Below are 20,177 nucleotides of genomic sequence, written 5' to 3'. Positions count from 1 at the left end.
ATATATATATATATATATATATATATATATATATGTGTGTGTGTGTGTGTGTGTGTGTGTGTGTGTGTGTGTGTGTGTGTGTGTGTGTGTGTGTGTGTGTGTGTGTGTGCATACATGGGTGGTCCGCACGTATGTATGCCCCTTACATAGGTCAGGCCCCAGCCCCCCCCCCCCCCCCCCCCCAACTTTCCGCCTATGGTGCATCCAGTGGGAACAGCGTAGCGATAAGCAATGCTGAGGATGAGTCCTACAGCTCATGGCCCTTGCGCTTTTCTAAAAATAACTGCCTTCGTTATTCACAGACTAGGGCTTCTTCGCCGAAATGAACGTGTGCCTGCCTCCGTCCCTGCTTTTGCTGCTGCTGGTGTGGTTGAGCGTGACGGGCCATGGGACGGCGCGGCCTCCGTGGCCTTCCGGTTCCGGAAGCGGCAACACCGACCGGTCTCAACGGCCCCAGGGTCGGAACCAGCCCTGCCACGATGGACATGGACGCGAACAACGCGCCAGGCTGCGCAGGGTCCTACTGGCCAATGGCACGGCCGTCTGCAATGACGGGTCGCCCGCTGGGTAAGTTATGACTTTCCGATTTGAACATAGAGCCATCGGTGTGCTGAGTAAACGAAATGCATTTTGCACATTATTGCCGAGCATCGAATCACCGATAAGGCGTGGCGATTGTTCAGTGCGGTTTATTGTATCATTGCTGTTCTTAGGCTGGGAGGGAAAGGGGGAGAGATAAATGAGATGAGAAAGGTGGGGAGATTAAACGGAAGCTAAATATCCAGCCTGCTACCCTGCCTGGGGAAGGGGTAAGGTGAGACAGAAAGATAAAGAACACAACACACAAAACACAAAACACACGCACAAATGCACATAAAATAACGAGGGGGTGTCATAGTCGTTCAACTATAAGTCGCTTGATTGGAGGAACTTCAGTAGCGCCTTCGTCGCCTGCTGGTGTGAAGACTACATCAGCTGGCTCTTCAAGATCGTCTGCTTTTAAAGCAGCTGGTCGTTGAGGCTTGCCAAAGCCGTCACAAGCGACTGTTTCTGTTAAGCTGTAGTGAGGACAGTAACAGAGGACATGTCCTCTGTTACTGATGACTCGCTGCCGCGGAACTGTGAGAGGCAGCACGGTCAGCCGTTCCGATGTAGCGAGCTAATGCATTCCTCAAAAATACTCGAAGCTACCGTCGGCAGAGACCGGCAATGCGGGTTTGGAAGGATTGGTCCAGGTGGTGCAGACGAGTATGCTCTTAGCATGGAATCACTTGAATAGTCTATAAGCTCCAGAGCGATTGTGATATCGCGAATAATCGTTCGCCTACAGAAAGCTTAAACAAAGCAGAAAATAATGTACGACAGCAGAAAATGTCCGTCAGGAATCCTTCGTATATCTGACCTTCTTAGCCTGATTTCAAATCCTAACTGCTAAATCATGCTAGCTTCCAGCGCTAATTGTCAGGTTACGCAGGTAATGATACATGCATAGGCCATTAAGCTGGAAGACAGTTTCCCAGCAGTCAATTTTCGACAGACATATATTGGCGAAAAAGTGTCGGCGACAATACCCAACAACGTCGCTTATAGAGGGCCCTGGCGCCTGCGAGGTCATGCGCGTCGCGCTGTGCGTCTGCCACGCGCATGCTGCTGTGCGCTCGGCAAAACCGCTGCCTACTCCGTGCCGCTGACCGATACGTTTTTCGCGCCGCAGCCGTGCACCTGGTGCAGTTGGTGCTGCTCGGAGCAGAGCTGCAGAGGCGTGCACAGCTGCAGCGCGAGCGTGCATGCGAAACCAAAACTTCACTGAAGCGCTCGAGTTCTACGATGACGTTTTCCTGCGCGCTTGGTGCTGTGTGTGTGTGTACAGTGATGGAACCGCTTGGACTGAGCACGAGCGGCCGACTTCACGCAAGATGGCCGTGCAGCTGCTTCTGCGAGTGCGTGTGGCCTTTTAATTCTTCGCGACCGGGAATATTCCGCACACTGACGGCGCACATTACGGGCAAGGTGTGACCGCCTCGGCCGCATGGAATATTGTGAGCCTCGTCGCTTTCGCGTGCGCTGTTATTCCCGTTTAGCGTTCACCGGTGAGTGTCTCTGCATGCGTACGAATTAAGAAAGCTTGCATAACGCTGTTGGGTAGCGCGATCGAGGCCAATGGTTCCGGTGCCTAGCTCACCGGAACCAAATTCCCAATAGGCAATGACCTCCTAATGCTTAATGCCGGTGGAGTTCTCGACATCCATGGCATAAATATGTAGGAAATCGGCTATGTTGTAATGTGACTGTAATGTGGCACCCCAAATTAAGTGTGACACGCGGACAATATCTTCAATCGAAAACGCGCTCCACGCTTTCGCTGTAGCCCTCTTGAGTACTATAGAAGCCGCCCACCTGTCAAGCGGGGCGGCATTTTGTGCGGAGTCTTGTGAATGTGAATGGTAGAAACCTCGAGATGACACGTGGTTGATTTCACGACGACAGCTAACAAGTTAAACTTGTCGTCGTTAATGTGAAAGCACGTGAGCACATTCCTAACATGCTGTTAATTCCTTGAACTTTCTGAAGCCTTGCTGCCACAGGGTGCTGCCGTTGAGCTGCAGTTCGAATACAAAGAACGTATTTTGGTGGACGTTTCTGGAACAATTCTCTAAAACAGCTTCAAATCCTAATGCGCCTGAATGAGATACGGATAATGATTATTTGATGAGCTTGACTGAAGACATTTGCCATTTACGTTGAACAATAGTGTTTGCGTTGTTTAGCATGCAGTCAGGAGATGATAATCGAGCTCTACGAAAACTGTACCTAAGGCCCTGTCCTTGTTACGTTATTACGTGTGGCCAAGTTTGTTGTAGACGAAGAGTGACAAAGTTCCCTTTCACGTTGTCATTTACGCTGGATCCCTTTTGTCTCTGTTCTTTAACGTCAGTCAGACCACATTTTAAAGACCCTACACAGACTACCAGCTATTGGACTTACGCGTACTGTCGGGTCGCTTGCCATGGCGCAGTATCCGCTATAGATGGTTGAAATTCTGGCTGCCTGCAAGAATTTCAGGTAGCAAGATTTAATGGTGTTCATTAAATTAATGGTGTTCAGTCTGTCGCGGCTAGAAGTACATGTACGCCAACTTCAGCACAAGGGCGAAATATATGCGCATTTCTTAGGCGCTTCTTGAATACGACATATGAACCATGAGCTCTCTTTCACGATGGCACGCTGCATGGTCGCCTCATGCAACTGTGGGGAACCAAATTGATGCAGTGTGTTGCATTGGCTGACTGATGACACCACTGGAGTTGCTGCATACCGATCTTTAATTGATTACATGCGGAATAAACGCATTTCGAAATATCACGTACTGTACCAAACTAATTTGACTTTACAATGAATTTCTATCACCCGATGAGCAGTGCCGCTGTGCGCGCATGCTTCGACGAGTAGCGATAACCGTTGCCGCTTCGGAAACTGCAGTGAAAGATCGAAGGTTTCACATGTCGAGGTAAAAAGACCAAGAGGACCATCCGCTGAAGTACATATATTACGCTGCTCCAAGAAATCACATTCATAATACATTTGTTAGTGAAGAGGAGAAGACGTGAGTCTCCCGATAGCTGCCCGAACGTCGGTAGGTCTCGGCCTTGTGTATTTGCTGTAGAAGCGCGAGGAACCTATTTGCCCACCCACCTTTCGTGCTTTGTTAGTAATAAGTGAATTCAGAACGTCATCCTGACTTTGGCCAAATTTAATAACAATTGTGTTGAGAAGCTGATCCTGGCTTTAGTCGGTCAGCGTGCTTCAGTGACAAGTTAATGAATGTGAAAAACGTAACTTAATTATATCGTACGTTCTGGCTCTTATTTTATTCAGGCACTTCACTGGATGATAACCCCTTTGTAGTCCTTCCTCGTGCTCCTCGTCTATTGTATCGGTTGCCTCACAAATCGCCATCGTAATTAGCTGTAAAATGCACAAGTTATTGTTCCAACATCGACAAATACAAGCGAACGAGAAAAGGAGCAGACAGGAGTATACACTCTTGACTTGTGTATAGTGGACTGATCCTATCCCGGCCGCGGTGGCCGTATTTCGATGGAGGCGAAATGCAAAAACGCCCGTGTGCTTGCGTTGTAGTGCACGTTAAAGAAACCCAGGTGGTGAAAATTGATCCGGAGCCCTCCACTACGGCGTGCCTCATAATCAGAACTGGTTTTGGCACGTAAAACCCCAGAAAGAAGAAGAAGATAGTGGACTGATCCTAGTGACCGAACCTAGCGACTAAACCTATTGGCTACTTCATGCAATTTGTGTATTTGCCTTTTTTCTTCTTTTTTTTTTTTTTTTTGCTGACTTTGGTGCAACGTGTACCAGCTGTAGCGGTGCCTCTCTCAGCCTGGTTCCTTCGCATACATCAGCGGTCTAGACCGCGAGGAAAGTTATCCAGGTGAGCATGCGTGTTTCGGGCAGCGGGATGCTCCCAAGAATCAGAGGGGCCTGAGATCATCTTTCGGGGAAAACGCATTTCCGTCTACGCCTCGATCATGTTGCCAGCGTCGTCATCACCGCACGCGACGCTAGTCGTTTGGGAGCCGACCGACCCCTCCCCCTGTGTTTACGCGGCGTACTCTGCCGGCCCTTTAATAGCGGCGGCGTTCAAAGTGGCGGCCCGCTCGAGGGAAAGTAAACATGCTCCACGGGGACACGGGCATGATGCGACACACTATAGTATGGAAGCACAGCGCCATCCGAGATGCTTTGAGCGGACGGGCGGAGCAGAGAGAGAGAGAGGGAAAGAGAGCGGGGGTAGGTCGTGGGACTACGACTAGCGCCACCTCCTCTTTCTCTTTGGGTCTCTCGCCCTCTCGCGAAACTGCCAATTAGGCTGCGGCGGTACGTGCGCGCCCTTTGTGCGGTTTCTGGGTGCCGCAGTCAAAACAGGCTACGAGCGGCGGCGCGCAGTTCGCAGCGATGAAGCACGCGAGCGATAACAGAGAAGTGGAACAACGCCATTGCCTTTATCTAAGTCGCTCGTTTACATTATTTGCGTAGCGCGTAATGGTGGGGAAGTTCTTTGACCTTCGTGCGTTCGTACAGCGTAGTTTAGGACCGGCAGAAAGCGTTAAATTGGCAGCGCTCTCTGATGCGCTTCGTCCTAAAGTGGGCAGTGGTTACTCACGATGGTTCAACATGCTCGGAGAAGCGCGTGCTCCGCTGTCGGGGTTGTGCACACTTTGAGTGTCGAAAATTGCCTGGCCGGCTGTTCTTTGAGGTTTTTTTTTTAATTGGTTCAGACGCAGAACTTCAGTTTCGCGTGCTCGGAAGTTGTCAGGCCACATGGGTCTCTATCCACGGAAACATTTCATCGAGGTATACCTTTCTTGTTAAAACTTCAACTTCTATCTTTCGGGCGCTGACTCAAAGCACACATCGATATGATAGCGGGCTAGAATCGGTATCTCACTTTATTTAGAAGATATTCAACTCTGAGCTCTTCTGCTCTTGTTCGCACCCCCTTGAGCATCTGATTAACTTGAGGCCAGGTCGAAGCAGAAAGGCCAGAAACTTTGTACGGAAATGTGGTTGCTGGCTTGGCAGGGTGCAAGAAAGAACATGTTTGTGAACCATCGGTCAATAAAAACTTTACTGTGTTATTTATGAGTCTTCCAAACCTATTGCCATCAAGTTGGACAAGTTGGAGAGAAGCTAAAACAACTGCGACACAGAGCTGTCTTCTTTCGTATGTACAAGTGTCATCTAATACATTGCACTGCTGCAGCGCTACTGAGACAAGGACGGAGCTCGCTCAGTTTAATCCTACTCTTACTCATCAATACAACACAAACTCCAAGGTTAAGCCACCACGCCTCGCCAACATGCTACGCCTTCCAGTGGCCTACCGTTGCATCTACATAGAATAGTATTGGTGAAAGTGCGTACCAGCACGAAAGTCGTTGTGCAGTTCAAGGAGTCCGCAGATAGGACAGCAATCAGAGGTGCCGTGGGAGAGCATTGTACATAGCAACCACTCGACGACCAACTTACGTCAATTTTCCCATTCACCCAGATTACACACAGAACAAGAAACATGCCTGATGACACTCTCATCATTCGACACCAAATGCTTTAAATGAAACATGACATCGCCATCCTTGTCTCAGATTCACGCTCACCTTCATCTTTCCTTTTCTTGTTTGTGGAGTTAATTGCCTAAAAAGCAACCTAACTATTAGCCTGGCGACAAGAAACACTATATGCATTTTTTTTCTTAGAGCTATGGATCGTAGACTAACGTCTCATCTGCCTATGACACGCATTTATGCCGAAGTAAGGGTGGTACATAAGTCACTAAAGATGTCTCTGAAAAAACTTGAGTGAGTCAAGGAATCCAGCAGGAGCAGCAAGACGTTCGAGCGCAGCTTGCACGATGCAATCTTCACGTATATAATGTTTGGGTGCAGATTCAAACAAGCATTGTGCTCCAGAACGTTTCATGGAAGCAGCAGCCAACAAGCCCTAAATGTGACCCCTCGATACTGAACGTGCGTCCCGAGTATCAGCCACGCTCACCAACTACGAGCACGGTGAATCTCGCTCAGAGCTATTGCAAACGAGTCCGCCGAAGCGCGGCTTGAAGTGGCGACGAAATTCATCGTTCGAACACGGCGCAAAGCGATTCCAGGGCAGTAGGCACGCAAAATTACGCGCTTCTAACTGCTGTCGGAAAGGTCTACTTGGCCGCGAACGTTCGAGCGCTTCAAATTTTCGTCCTTTCTCTAAATCCGATACTGCGTTCAAGTACTAGCGTTAATTCGAGATGCCCCAAGCGTGTTGCCTACTTAGAGGAGTCGTATGAAGCAGGTCTCTCTCGGCTTTTGATACGCGACTACGCGAGCGCGCGCGCTGCTGCTGGTGTCTTCGGCACCCACGGCACATGCGGGCCAGAGCCGGCGAGACGCGTAGCGGGACCTCGCGTGGCGGCCGAGGAAAGGCGGCCGGCCCGAGGAGGTGGCGTCGCCCGGGTGTGCGGGGCGCCCAAGGCCGGTGGTGGCGGCGCACTTCAAAGGCGGCGGTGCCGATCAAAGGGAGCCGCCGCTCGCGCTTCAAAGGGGACCGCCGGCGACCGCGCGCACTCATCTCTTTGCTCGGCCGCCCGACGAGACAATGGGCCTAATGGAGTGGCCGCCGCCGCTGCTGCTGCCTGGAGCCGCACCTGCCGCGCGACTCCCCCCACTAAGGAAGGAGCGGGAGGCTCGTACTCCTCACAATCCTCGAGACTTCTACGATATGGGTGGGAGTGGGGGGGGGGGGGGGGGGGGGCTGAGGGGTGCTGAAGACGAGAATGGCTCTTGGGTCTCCCACCACCACCGCCGCGCTAGGTGGCTTGCGCGGCAGGGATTCTTCGCGCGTCGCACTGAAAACCACGCCGCCGGAGCCACTGCCTCACGGCAAGACACACACTCGCGCACACACACAGTCACACAAACACTGGCCCTGCATTCACACATTGCGAATTAGAGGCGAGAAGGATCCTTGCGGGAAGTCTGTTGGCGAAGACTAGTCTTTGGTGCGCCGGTTTGTCGCGCGGTCAAATGCGTTTACCAGCGGGCAGGCAGGCGGGCAGGCAGGCTGGGCGTTGTACGCACGCGAACACCGCAGCCTCACTTTGACGGCGTTACTTCGCGCGTTCGAATGACAGGACAGTGGCGCTGACTCGAAAGCTGTTGCGGTATGAGGGGTCTTTTTAAGTTCAGGAATGTTCCCTGCTCATCTAGATTCAGAATACTGAGCGCGGTTACGTGCAGATCGTCTTTTTTGTGCGGTAGGCTCAGTGCACGTACTCGTGAATACTCCTTATCAGCTTAGTCAGTTTGGCTTTGCAGACTAATTTCGACAGCAACGATTCACAATGTTGGAGAACGCTTAGCACGTTTTCGCTCTAATGCTTCTTCTTCAAGGTAGTGTTCAGCCATAGAGAAAGCCCAAGTTCGCGCTCTAAATGTGTTTCTGTAACATTCAGCATCATGTAATTTGAATGGAGTGTCTGTAAAAGTATTCTCGAAAGACCACCATCTTCTCGTTTCCGTCGCCACACGCGAAGGCGACGTCTTTCCTGTATCAATCTTTTTTAATGCACTTCTTTTTCCCCTTCTTTTCACAACTTTCTTTCGTAGCGTTAATCCCTCACCTCTCCCCTTTTGGCATCATGATCTCTTTTTATTTTACTTCAAATAATTTCTTGCTTTGCAGATACCCACATATGCTTTCGTATCTCGTCACAGAAAACAGACATAGGGACGGAATCATTTTTTTCTCGTTCGTCGGTTTATTTCAACGTACGTCAGTGTCTTCTTTTGCCTGTTGCCGAAGCGTACAATGAAAGGGACATCGCGCGGGCGAGGGGGAGGGGGGGGGGGAGGGTGGCGGCACCTTTGTGCATTGTCGGTGTAGCACTGATTTCCGCAACGTGTCACTTTACCACTTGGCGTCATCTTTACGTTTCCTTTCGTCGCAACATCTACACAAACGCGTCCGCGCAAGTAGGCTTGTCTTGACACATCCCAAGGGTACACTGACATTCTCTAATTCCGTTAGTATACTTCGTGCAATTCTCGTATGAGCTTTCGGTAAACGCATTGTGCTTCGGCATTGCAGGACGATTGTACTTCTAAGCCATCCCTCTCTTTCGCACACCTACAGCTGCAGAACAGCGTTCTGGTGACATCTCTTCCAGTGCACCCCTTCTGCGCGAGACCTGCTCTCATGCTCAGTTTGGTGAAAGTTACGCCAGTGTATTCGTTGGTGTCAGTGTGTTTAATGGAGTTGCTCTGTATAGACAGGTGTATCTCTGACCGAGTATTAATGGCAGAAGTCGCGGACAACATACTTCAGTGTGGGTGTAAAGAGCGTGTGGGTATCGAGCTTCGAAATGCAGCCGCTCGAGACATTGACGCCAACGTGATGCGTTTTGTGGATTTTCGGCTCACGCTCCTAGAGGACTTTTCGCGAAGTCCGCTGACGTCACCAGTCGGGATGCTCTTGAGGAGCACGATTGACAAAAGAAAGGAACGCTGCTCTCCTGCCGCATTGCCCCAGCTGCAATAGTTTCTGAATCCTGGATTTCTCGAGTGTGCCGTCAAAAAGGTATTAGCTCCTGTTTGCTTCTTCAACAGATCATCATGACGGGGCATCGGTGCGAGGTACAACTGCTTTCCTTGAAATCGAGGTATCGTCGCCGTAGCAAGCATATATCTTTTCAATCGTGTTCCCCTGCGGGGACTTCATATCGTACGCAACGGCGGACCCAAGTGGGAGATGCGCCCGCACTTGGTCGCTTGCTTTTGCGGCGGCTCGTTAGCAGCAAGAAGCCAGTGCCCTGGCTAGAGCACTGCACGGGCCCGGGCCTGGCCATCCGAAGCGTTTTTTGGTGGGCTCGGGCCGGGCCCGGGCTTGACGCCACGGGCGCGGGCCGGACTCGGGCCAGCTCATTAAAGGGCCTAAGTCGGGCCCTCGAGCACATGCGAACCTTATGCATTACATGGTTCAAGGCATTCTGTGCCAAGCTGAAGTGCCACTTGCAAAGTACCTTAGCACAAAAAACAATAGGATAACAGATGAAGTTTTAGTTTTTTTCTTTTCCACAAAAACAAACATTGTTTCCGCGTCAGGAAAAATAAATTATACAGAAACCGCTCTTCACACCATTTCCCTATTACCGCTTTTGCGATTGCAATATGACCACTCTCGACACTATTATATTATTCTAGCGCTAACGCAAGGAATGCCTCTTTCTACTTGTGCGTGTATTTTGTGCTGTATGCTCGTGAATTCACCTGTTTATATGTATATATAGTATTAGCGCGTGCGAAATGACCTTGCAGGACCAGATCGTACGATCAAGGTGAATGCATGCGCACCAGCGGAAAAATAACAGCACAGGCTATGGGCCGGATCACTGATATTCCCATGTGAGAAACAAAGATTTCGGTCTTTTATTGCTTATATACACAGAAGCTGATTAGACCTCGAGAAGGTGAGGCTGTCACATACGATGCAATGTGTAAGTAAAAAATGTAATATTTTTTTTGTACTTACAGGCCGGGCTTGGTCATGCACACGAGGGCCCTGGCTAAGCTTAGTAATGAACGCCCGGGCCTGGGCCGGGCCCGGGCTTGGTATCACGGGCCCGGGCTGGGCTCGGGCTTCATAAAGCGGGCCCGTGCCTTGCTCTAGTCCGGGCTATACTAGAAAGGTGCATGGAATATGAACGCGGCGGGGCATATACGTTTCGGAGATAGGCCCGTTAAACTTTAGCGTAGCAATTTGGCCATGCTTCATGACATAAAAAGGAAACAAAGTTAGGTATGCCTTCGTCGCTGCCAGCAGCACTCTCACTTTCTAGCTCACTGGACTGCAGTGCACCAAAGTGAATGTGGTTTACAGTATTACTAAAAGCACGCTTAGCGCCTTCAGCTTTCGGCTGAAAATAAGACTCTCTGTTGTAAAAAAAAGTACTGTACTTTTCCCCAAGCATCCATGGGTGCCGGGAGTGACCCGTGTACATGAAACGTATTCGCAATTGCTACGATAACATACTATCCGCAGTATAGCGGTGATTCCGATTTGCAGAAAGCCATCGGTCTGATATCACGAAGGTGACGAAGACACTCGCAATTTAGACAGCGACGACTAAAGCATGTCCGTGGCTAGCAGATGGGTTCAGCAATTCGCACCTGAACGGCGGCGGTCATTCGCGTGCCTATAGATTTTAGTGTCTACATGGTCGGCTTTGAGGTCACGTGACTATCGGTGGCGATCATCGCTGTGCGGCGCTGAGCTAGATAAGTCTTTCGACGCTAGTTTTGAAGTAAAGCTGTGACTAATAACAGTTAACAATGCTATCATGAAAAATTAATCGTAAAGTTGCAAATTAGTGGTCGCATTCCGCGATAAGTGAGAGCTGAAATACTTGTCAAAGCAACCAAAAAGACAAAAAAGATAGGAAACAACAGATGTGTGCCAATAGAACATTAATAAGGCGCTGATGAATTTTCAATAAGCTTAACGAATGTGTTGAACTCACCACTTATTCAACGGCGATGTCTTGTCGTCACACAGCAATAGCTACGCGTATCCACCGCTTCCAGAACGTAGCAAAGTTGCACCGGTACAATCAGCGACCGGTTTCATTTGGCGATGTCCAGTAAATCTAGGCCAATAACCAGGCGTATGTACAAACAGTACTTCAGACAGTTTTATTCGAAAAAGTCTCTGATTAAAGCACCACGCGTCGCATTAACGTGCTGAGTATCTCTGTAATGGGAGATCGATATACAGCTCGGCAAACCTCGAAAATCTGACTAATATGTTTTAATCGGCCGATGGTTGCCTAGCCACCCGTCTTCTTCACTGTGATGGTAAACCGAAGTTTCAGGCGTGCTCACTTTGACTAATTCTGGTCCAGATATTCACGTTGGAATTATAATGCTTTGCAAAGAAGAATTCGCAATTGAGAAAAACAAACACTGAAAGTAATCTAGAGCGCCTTCTGGACAGGTGTATTGACCTCTGTACGACTGATCGCTGTAGTGGAATGGCTAGTGCTGTTTCACATTTTTTACAAAACTTCGGTTTTCTCTACCGACTCCAAGCGCAGTCAAACGCCTCTAATTGGACGTCGCTGTGTGCTTACCGCGAACGCCATTGAGGACAAGGGGAGGCGCATTTTAAAGGAATGACGGAGAATAATACTACCGCTTTCCCAGTCGCCTATTCAAGCACAGTGGATCACGCTGACGGGGTTCAGAGCTTTACTTTACTGTAGTTCAATTGTACAGCATGCTCCTCCGCTTGCCGACGTCATGATGTGAAGGCAAAGCACTTGGAAAGTGTGTGTGTGTGTGTGTGGGGGGGGGGGGGGGGGGGGGTCATGCTCTCTTTCGCTTCTTTATCTTGTGCTGAAGAAATGCCGAGAGTTGCAAGCTCTAAAAGCTGACAGCCTAGGACACAACTCCATGCTTTTCATATATTGCACCTGAAAACCCAGCTAACTCTGCGATACGTACTACGCCAGGCACACATAAGCAGGATAATACACCAGAGGGTGCAGTATCGTCTACTGGTCAGTTTTTGATGACTGACGTGTCTGTAAAGTAATCACTCGCCTGTCCGAATACGTTTCGGTGATCGCGGAAAGCCCACACCATTGTGTCCGATGGTATTTCAGACCAGCCGTAAAACCGCGCGCAGACTAGCAAAAGATGCGCAGCATCGTTCATCAACACTGCAACGTGGTGGCACATGAGTGCTACATTCAAAACAGTCGAACTGAATGTGATTGCGCTAGAATATTCTAGTCAACTGCCGTCCATCTCAAGAGCCCATCCATTCTTCCCCTTGTCTCCTCCTTGGAGTCTTTGGCACCGCAGGCGCAAGCGACCAGCGCGCGCGGCGTCCGGCATGTCACGTGCTGCGATCTCCCTCTGCGTATACGGTGAAGAGTAAAGACAAAAAGAAGAAAAAAAGGAAAGAAAGGTGGGCGCCTGGAGTGGTGAATGAAGAGTAAAAACTCGGTGGAATGCGGTGAGACTTACGCGATCTCCTCCCATAGCTGCTGCCGTTTTGGCGCGGCTCCTCAGTGCTGGCTTTCTTCACGGGCGGTAAATCACCGTAAATCGGCAATGATCTGACTCTGCGGGGCGCGGAAGGACGAGCAGTTCTTTTTCTTTTATCTTCGTTTTCTGCCCCCTCCTCGCGCTCGCCGTCTTTACCACCCCTCCACCGCGCAGCGTATCCCGTTTCTGCCCACCTACAACGAGCATCCTCCTCCTCCTCCCCCTGCTCTCTCGAAACTGCTCCACAAGTAAGCGGGCATGTTGTGGGTGGGAGAGGGCAAAGGCGGTGAGATGCTTCGAAGCCGCGCCGTGCCCGGGCGGCGCTTTTACGAGCTGACGCGATGCGGCAGCGAGAGCGGAAGGGCGCGTGCGCGCGATTCCGATCTGGCGCTCGGCCATCGGAGACGAGAATTGGGCGAACGCGGCACAGAGAGAGAGGGCGGCGGCCGACGGACAGGGCGCCCTGTTTGCGCGGCGGCTCGTTTGAGTCAGGGCGCCGGCGAAGGCCATAGATCTTGCGAGTCGCCTTAACGACAGGCCTCGCTACATCCAGGAATGCGAATCCCCTTCTTGCGATTCCCGCATACCCCCTCCGCCATCTTCAGCTCCCCGCCCCCTTCGGTCTGCCACGATGTGCGGCCTGCAACTCTTGTGTAATGCGCGTATCGCACAGAAACAGAAAAAAAAAGAAATAATAATAAAACAGAATGAGATGGACTGTTAGGGATGCTCTTTTTTGCCGCTTCGGCAAAGCAGCTTCGGTCCTGCAGCTGGTGGCTTTTCGTATGCACGTGGCCTTTTTTTTTTTTTTTTCCCGGCCGTCGTCGAGATCGCAATCCGTCATGATGGTATATTCTGATCCGTGCGTCTGATCGCGCATATGTCAGGCGCTGCGCACCCGTGAAGCTCTGCTGTGCGCCCCGTTCGGGACTGGGGACCCATGCAACTGCGGGCGAGTGCTGTACATGTCGCCGCAACATCGAAGGACTCCGCGTTATTGAACGCCGTAGTTGCAGCTCAGGGCGCCGAAAACTGTCCGTTGAGCTGAGGACGATACACTGACGTGTACCAGAAGTTTCGGGCCTGTGTATAGGCTGCGAACGGAGATTTGCGCAACACTGCACCACACATGGACCCTTGCGTTTAGAGCAGCACCCCGAGCGTATCAAGCGGATTTACAACGCAAGTTTGTTCTTTTAGGTCTGGTTTCATTTCTCGAAGTTCTAAAATGCGATGATGTCGCCTGATGTTCGATCATGAGTGCTGTCACAGTCAGGCTTGAATTGGAGTGTGCTTGTGCTGTTTATCGGGCAACAGTTTATCGTGTGCCGTTGATCGCCTCATGTCCTGCCTTAAATACGAGGACGTATCCGCGTCTTTCAAACACTAATTTTCGTAATCGATTTGTTCGTTGGCGGTATGATTGGAACCAACGCCTCATTGTTATCCCCTGAAGACGTGGCAGTAGAGCGCTTCGATTTCATTTACCATAACGGTTTCTTTAATTTGGCACATAATGTCACTGCGCTAGCGTTCTAACATTCTGACACATGCGAACAAGGTCATTGAACTAGGAATCGATAGCGCTACATCATCCCTCGTAGCTCGAGTAACTTTGTGTCTGCGCGTATCTATTTCTCTGTCTTTGCGACAGTTTCGATTCATATTGAGACTGTTTGATAGACTGCAGGTATGAGGTCTATCCGGCCGGGGGATTTTTTTTTCTGCCGCATGTATAACAATTTGCTAATGGTTCGCAGTTACATGGTTGGCACGAAATTCGCGTGATTTAGGTGTAACGAGCGTGCAAGCTCTTTAGAGGGAGACAAAATACTGATATCACATGAATATTGAAAGAAGCTACAATTGTATTAATTCTGCGAGCACGCGTGCTTAACGAAAGCAGGCCAGCCTCCGTAACTGCGCACTATACTTCCATATCAATTTTGCTTCTGCAGTAAAACGGTATAGATGGCCAATTTCATGTTCATTTTATTGCGATGGACTTCTATCAAAGGAAAATGTACGGAAAGTAGCATGACACCATGCTGGAGCATATTCGCAACAACCTCGCCTTCTCAGCTCAAAAACTTTTCATTCTGCAGACAGACGCAGCTGGCACAGATCGCCTATAGATGATGTGTTAAGGTTTTACTGCGAAGCTGTTAAGGGCTCAGTCTTCGATGGTCGTGTCCGCGTGTGGAAAAAAAAACTCTCATTGGCTGTATGCTGTATGTGCGAGTGAAAGCGGGCGAGGGACGCGCGCTTTCACGGGGAGCGAACGCACGGCGGAGAGCAAAGGCGACATCTTCCGTCGCGCGAAAGGCCGTGGGGGACGGGAGGGAGTGAGGGGAGGTGACGTTTAGCTGCGGCACCAAATGCGTATCTTGCGACCGGGCGCAAGGGGAACTGGCGTCTCACCCACGCGAAAGGAGGAAAACGGGAAGGCAGCGCGAGAGGCAGGGAGTGCGGCTTTTTCTCTGCGAGCAATTAACTGCTTACTTGTACTTTGCGCGGCGGCGCGCGCTCGCGCGCACCGTATCTTGAAAGCGATCTGCAACACGGCTCCTACCTTTGTATGCGCTGTGCTTTCGCCGCTTAGTTTCCGTTGAAGCGATAGACCGCATGAATCTTCGCTCGCTGCTGCTGGCGCGCTTGCTCACGCCAGCGTTTTGACAGCGGTTGTGGGCGGTTATCGAGTGTGATCCATTCATGTTTGCGTGTGCGTGCTATCACTATCCTTGTTAATTCAGTTAGTAAGCGAATGTGTTCAAGTTTATACAACCGATAAAACTACTATCCTTACTCCGTATAGCTCGCTACTAATTTGCTATCGCAATTGATGCTTCGCAACGCACCGAGATGTTGTCGACGGCGGCGGCGTTTTGCCGGCGTTCGCACCGAACGCGCGCGGCTTTGGTGACGTGTTTATGACGAACATGCCACCCTTTGGCGTACACTCTATGGCGGTGTACCGTAGCGACCATAAGGCCATGGTCCCTGTGGTTACCAAATAAATGAAAACCACCGGTTTATATATATTTCTCATTATTTAATAGTTCAAATAACCAATTACACCATCACATCTGAATAGTCATAATTGGAAATACATAATTCCCACCATAGTACAGCTTCGCTGGTCTTCCTTCTCCACCCCAGTGGAAGGGCTGACAGTTTTTGATTTCATTTTTTATGCGACATGCAGCAAAGCGCAACTATAGTTATAGAAAAAGAAAATTCCTAGTAGTCTGGGAGGACCATTACCGTGGAAGAACCAAGTTCCGACTTGGTGCTTTGTTGCGCAGAATTTGTTGCGCGTTCGTCCAAAGTCGATTTTTGACATCTAGAAGTGTAGGTGTGTATAGCAAGTTTGCTTCGCCTTGGTCACTGATCCACTTGACCACTGTCCCTCGCAGGTACTACATCCGGAAAAGACCTGGAAATCGGCGTTGGATCCTCTTCCTTGAAGGTATTTAGAAAAGCTTGCTCTTTTTAATGTTCACATGGCATTGTGATCTACGGTTCTTACAGCAAGATGAAACTTGGAATCTGATGTCCTTTCATTATTTTCAGCATGCTAGCCGTAACTTACTATTTGCTTTGGTGGTCACTGATCTATTAGCGAGAAGAATATTTTCCGTCATACCGGGCACTTTCCGTTTGCCCAGTACGGACTGATAGAGCAGTGTGACGCGTTGTGTGGTCGTGAAACAAGAAACACTGTGCGAATGAGAAATCGTGACGGCGCCGCCCAATCGCTTGGCGCTAAGTTTTAAGCACGTTGGCGTAAACTTTCGGTTTATGTCTTTGAGGTGCAGGAAGCGTATAGCGTCAAAAATTCTATCAACGTTTTCTTTGTTTATGATGGCTGTCGTTTGAATTGCTTGGGGGGAGGGGAACCATGAAGTGGCCATTCAGCGATATGTCACTTCGTTAGAACGTCATATGTAGCACCAAGTTTCAACATCATCAGTGACGCTTAACACAAATGTTGGATCACTTGTGGCACTTTAAAAAAGCTCAGCAGCAATTGCTTGTCTGCTCTCTTCCTGTTCGTATGCCAGTGCGAGGGACGACTTTTGTATTCAGCTGTCGTTTCCTTAAATCTTTGCCTAAGATCTAGTGAAACCGTGAAATTTCGGATATTCTAATGAACGCACAGTAACACGGCGATTTCCTGGCAGTAGCTGGCCTACGTTCCACATTTGCAGCGGTACGTGACGTTAGCGGGCGGCCAACTGCGGGATCGTCTTGTACCGAATCTCTGTCCTACCGAAACGTTTGGTGTCGTTCTCATACATGGCTCCTAGATAATGTTTCCTCACCATACGCCTGCTCGGCCGTGTTCGATGTCTCACTAGAAGTTTTCTGATAGCCGAAGGAAGAACTTAACTTCGACTCTTTGCGCGGGATTTGTGTCCGTGACGTCACTCGTGTTGTCCGATTAAATGCGCCGACAGACCTAATAGTGGGTTGCTAACCACAGCCCTGCCACATAGTGATTTTGCATAGAAAGCTTTTCAAGAAAATGGGTCTTTTAAAAGCATACAAAGCGACGCAATACCACCATTTTAGTTTGAATAACATGGATAAGGAATCATGATTTTGGCACGTAATACGCGGGAATTTAAGGAATTAACTATCAGTATCGGCACTTTTCTGACAAAAGGTATACGTGCACCAGAAGACCAACAGCGTCTCGATATTGAGAGCGCGCGGACACCCGCCGGAAACCTTCTCGTCCACCGATTCCCGCTGTTCATGGGATTCATAGATTTTTTTTTCATGTAAGCTTTGGCCTTGTCGCTGACTTAATGAACACATTACAACTGCAAACCCCATCCTTTCTTCTGGCTGCGGAGCGCGCACGTTCACATTCAACCGCGCATCAGTGGTTCCTAAATGGTTCCTCACTATAATTTGCCTTTCCACGACGAGGGCCATTGTAACTTGTAAGTGCGCCTGGGATCAATGCGTCAGGTGATCTATCGCAAGTTTTAGAGCAATACGAAATTTTCGAAACAGGATGCATTCCGCGTTTGCTATCAAAATGCTCAGTGTCGTCCCCATGGGTCTCTGTCGTTTCTTTGCCCCTGTCTCTTTGATTTCTCCTTGCCCCTATGGCTGATTGGTGGTGCCATTCTGATCGCAAGCACGTGGTCGCTGGTTGGATTGCCGGCGCCGTTGCGGCGTCATTATGGTGGGGGCGGAACGCGGAACAGTTCGCGTGCTGATCTTTTTGTGCTCGTCTAAGAACATCACGGGGTCAAAACTAATCAAGAGCCCTCGACTATAGCGCCTCCATAGCCCATGTGTTTATTCGAGGCTTTAAACGGGAATCAATCAATTACTGACAAAGTCTAGTTGAAGAATTACAATCTAATATTCTTATTTCAGTTCGTGCATACATTATATCCTCTTGGTTCAATGCTCTCGCAGGGGGCTGGCACTGCTACGACGATAAAAGCTGCGCGGGGCGCTGGATGCGCACACGGCAACTGATGTCATCACTACAGTGGCCAGATAGCCGCCAGGGTAAGCCGTAGTGTATGACATTATGCGGTAATACATCTTTTTTTATGTGGTTTCCCACCAATTTCGTTGCCAAATATTGAAAAGGAAGCAACAATTGGCGCACAAATCTCATTATTCGGGGAGCATTTCAATAAACGAGGCGCACCATGCAACGGCCGCATCCTGGCAAATATACAGAGGAATAAAAATGGGTTGGATTGCATACGGTAGGCATTACCAAATCCTGACTGGGAGCTTACCACTGTCGTTAAAAATCAAAGCGTACAATGATTGCATTATACCGGTGCTAACATATGGGAGACAAACTTCAAGGTTAAAGAAGCTCGAGAACATAATTAAGCGATGGAACGGAAAATGTTAAGCGTAACGTTAAGAGACAGAAAGAGAGCGGTGTGGATCACGTAGCAAATGGAGATAGGTGATGTTCTAGTTGACCTTAAGAGAAAAAAAAATGGAACGTGGCAGGCCATGTAATGCGTAGGGTGGATATCCGGTAGGCCATTGGAGTTACAGAATGGGTGCCAAGATAAGGTAAGCGCAGTTGAGGGCGGCAGAAAGCTAGGCTATGGCGTGATGAAATTTGGAGATTTGCAGGCGCAAAGTTGGAATAAGCTAGCACAAGACAGTAGTAATTGTAGATACGAGGGAGAGGCGTTCGTCCTGCAGTGGACGTAAAAATAGGCTGATGATGATAATTATGATGATGATAATTAGGATGATGATTAGGATCCCTGTTAAAGAAAAGAAGGACAAACGCGCTGTTGTTGTTTAACCAAAGCTCAATGGCACTCTTGCCTTGGTTCATAATTGTTACTGCGAGTCTTTTGCAACTACCTCGAAAGTACCAAAACGATGACAGTTGCAGGCATTGCGAGACGAAATTTATTGAATGTCAAAGAACACAGAGAACCTACTGAAAAGAATTAAGAATAATATTATCAATAATATTCATTACTGGAAAATATATAGCCTAGAAGTATCTCGAGCAAAACTAGTCAATGTCCAGTTGGTTACGTGCTTCTTATGCCTAAGACGTAGAAACACTGCTTATTTTATGTAAATAGTGGCCGGGGACACGTAAACGCTGCGCTCTATATACTAGCTGTCAGGATCACTTCGGCACACGAAAAAGAAACATTCACTAGTGAGACAATACGAGTACATATTGCGACTATAGGATCACGGTTTTGTTGTGTTTCTTAGTTCAGCTTTCTGATCATCATTGGCGGGCCACTTTATGATGGTGACTCCTGAAACTTTCCTGGGCAGCAAAATTAACAGATCAAGCGGCAAGCTCTAACAGTCACTGTGATCGGTCACAATTTTTTTTACAATTGGATATGGAGGGCTATATACGTGCCAAGCGGCTTGGTTCTCTGTGATCGAACTCTCAGATACCTAAGCAGTGTACTTCTCATCTGTCGCTCCTTGTTAGGACGTAAAGCACTGTCATTTAACTGGAGGCGTTCGACTAGCACTAGTCAATAGAACAGTTAGCAAATAGAAGAAACCCAGCAGAAAACACGAAAACGTGACGAAGAAGATGAAGGGACAGGCAATAGAACAGTGCCCTTCCGTAACAGAAACCCTCTAAATTCTGCACGTGATAATGTGAGCGCAGCTGCTACTCTATACTCTCTGTTGATTTTGTAGCCTGGTCAAGAAGTGGAGTTAGTAATACTGTTGACAAAAAGACAGCGTAAACTGACGGCAGAGGAATAGATTCCTTCGGGCTAGGCAACCGTGGTGATGTCCCCAATTATGAGAACCACGACCGCTGGATAAAAAAAATGCGCTGCTGAGCACGAGGTCGCGGGATCGAATCCCGGCCGCGGCGGCCGCATTTCCATGGAGGCGAAATGCAAAAACGCCCGTGTGCTTGCGTTGTAGTGCACGTTAACGAACCCCACGTGGTCAAAATTAATCCGGAGCCTTCCACTACGGCGCGCTTCATAATCAGAACTGGTTTTAGCACGTAAAACCCCAGAAAGAAGAAGAAGGATAAAAAAAAAAGGTTGTGGCCTG

At 49.2% G+C, this 20,177-nt stretch overlaps 1 protein-coding gene across 1 annotated transcript in view; it reads left to right on the top strand.

Moving 5' to 3' along the window:
• The first annotated feature begins 322 nt into the window (after window positions 1-322).
• The window catches only part of LOC119462821 (palmitoleoyl-protein carboxylesterase notum1), a 44,407-nt gene continuing 24,552 nt past the window's right edge, over window positions 323-20,177 (top strand). The window contains exons 1-3 of the mRNA XM_037724054.2: window positions 323-567; window positions 16,034-16,086; window positions 18,057-18,152. Of these exons, the coding sequence (XP_037579982.1) occupies window positions 323-567; window positions 16,034-16,086; window positions 18,057-18,152 (394 nt within the window). The remainder of the gene's footprint in view (window positions 568-16,033; window positions 16,087-18,056; window positions 18,153-20,177) is intronic.

This window comes from Dermacentor silvarum, chromosome 8, assembly GCF_013339745.2.
Source record: "Dermacentor silvarum isolate Dsil-2018 chromosome 8, BIME_Dsil_1.4, whole genome shotgun sequence".
In the NCBI taxonomy this organism is placed as follows: Eukaryota; Metazoa; Arthropoda; class Arachnida; order Ixodida; family Ixodidae; genus Dermacentor; species Dermacentor silvarum.
This window is presented reverse-complemented; position numbering and strand designations above follow the sequence as displayed.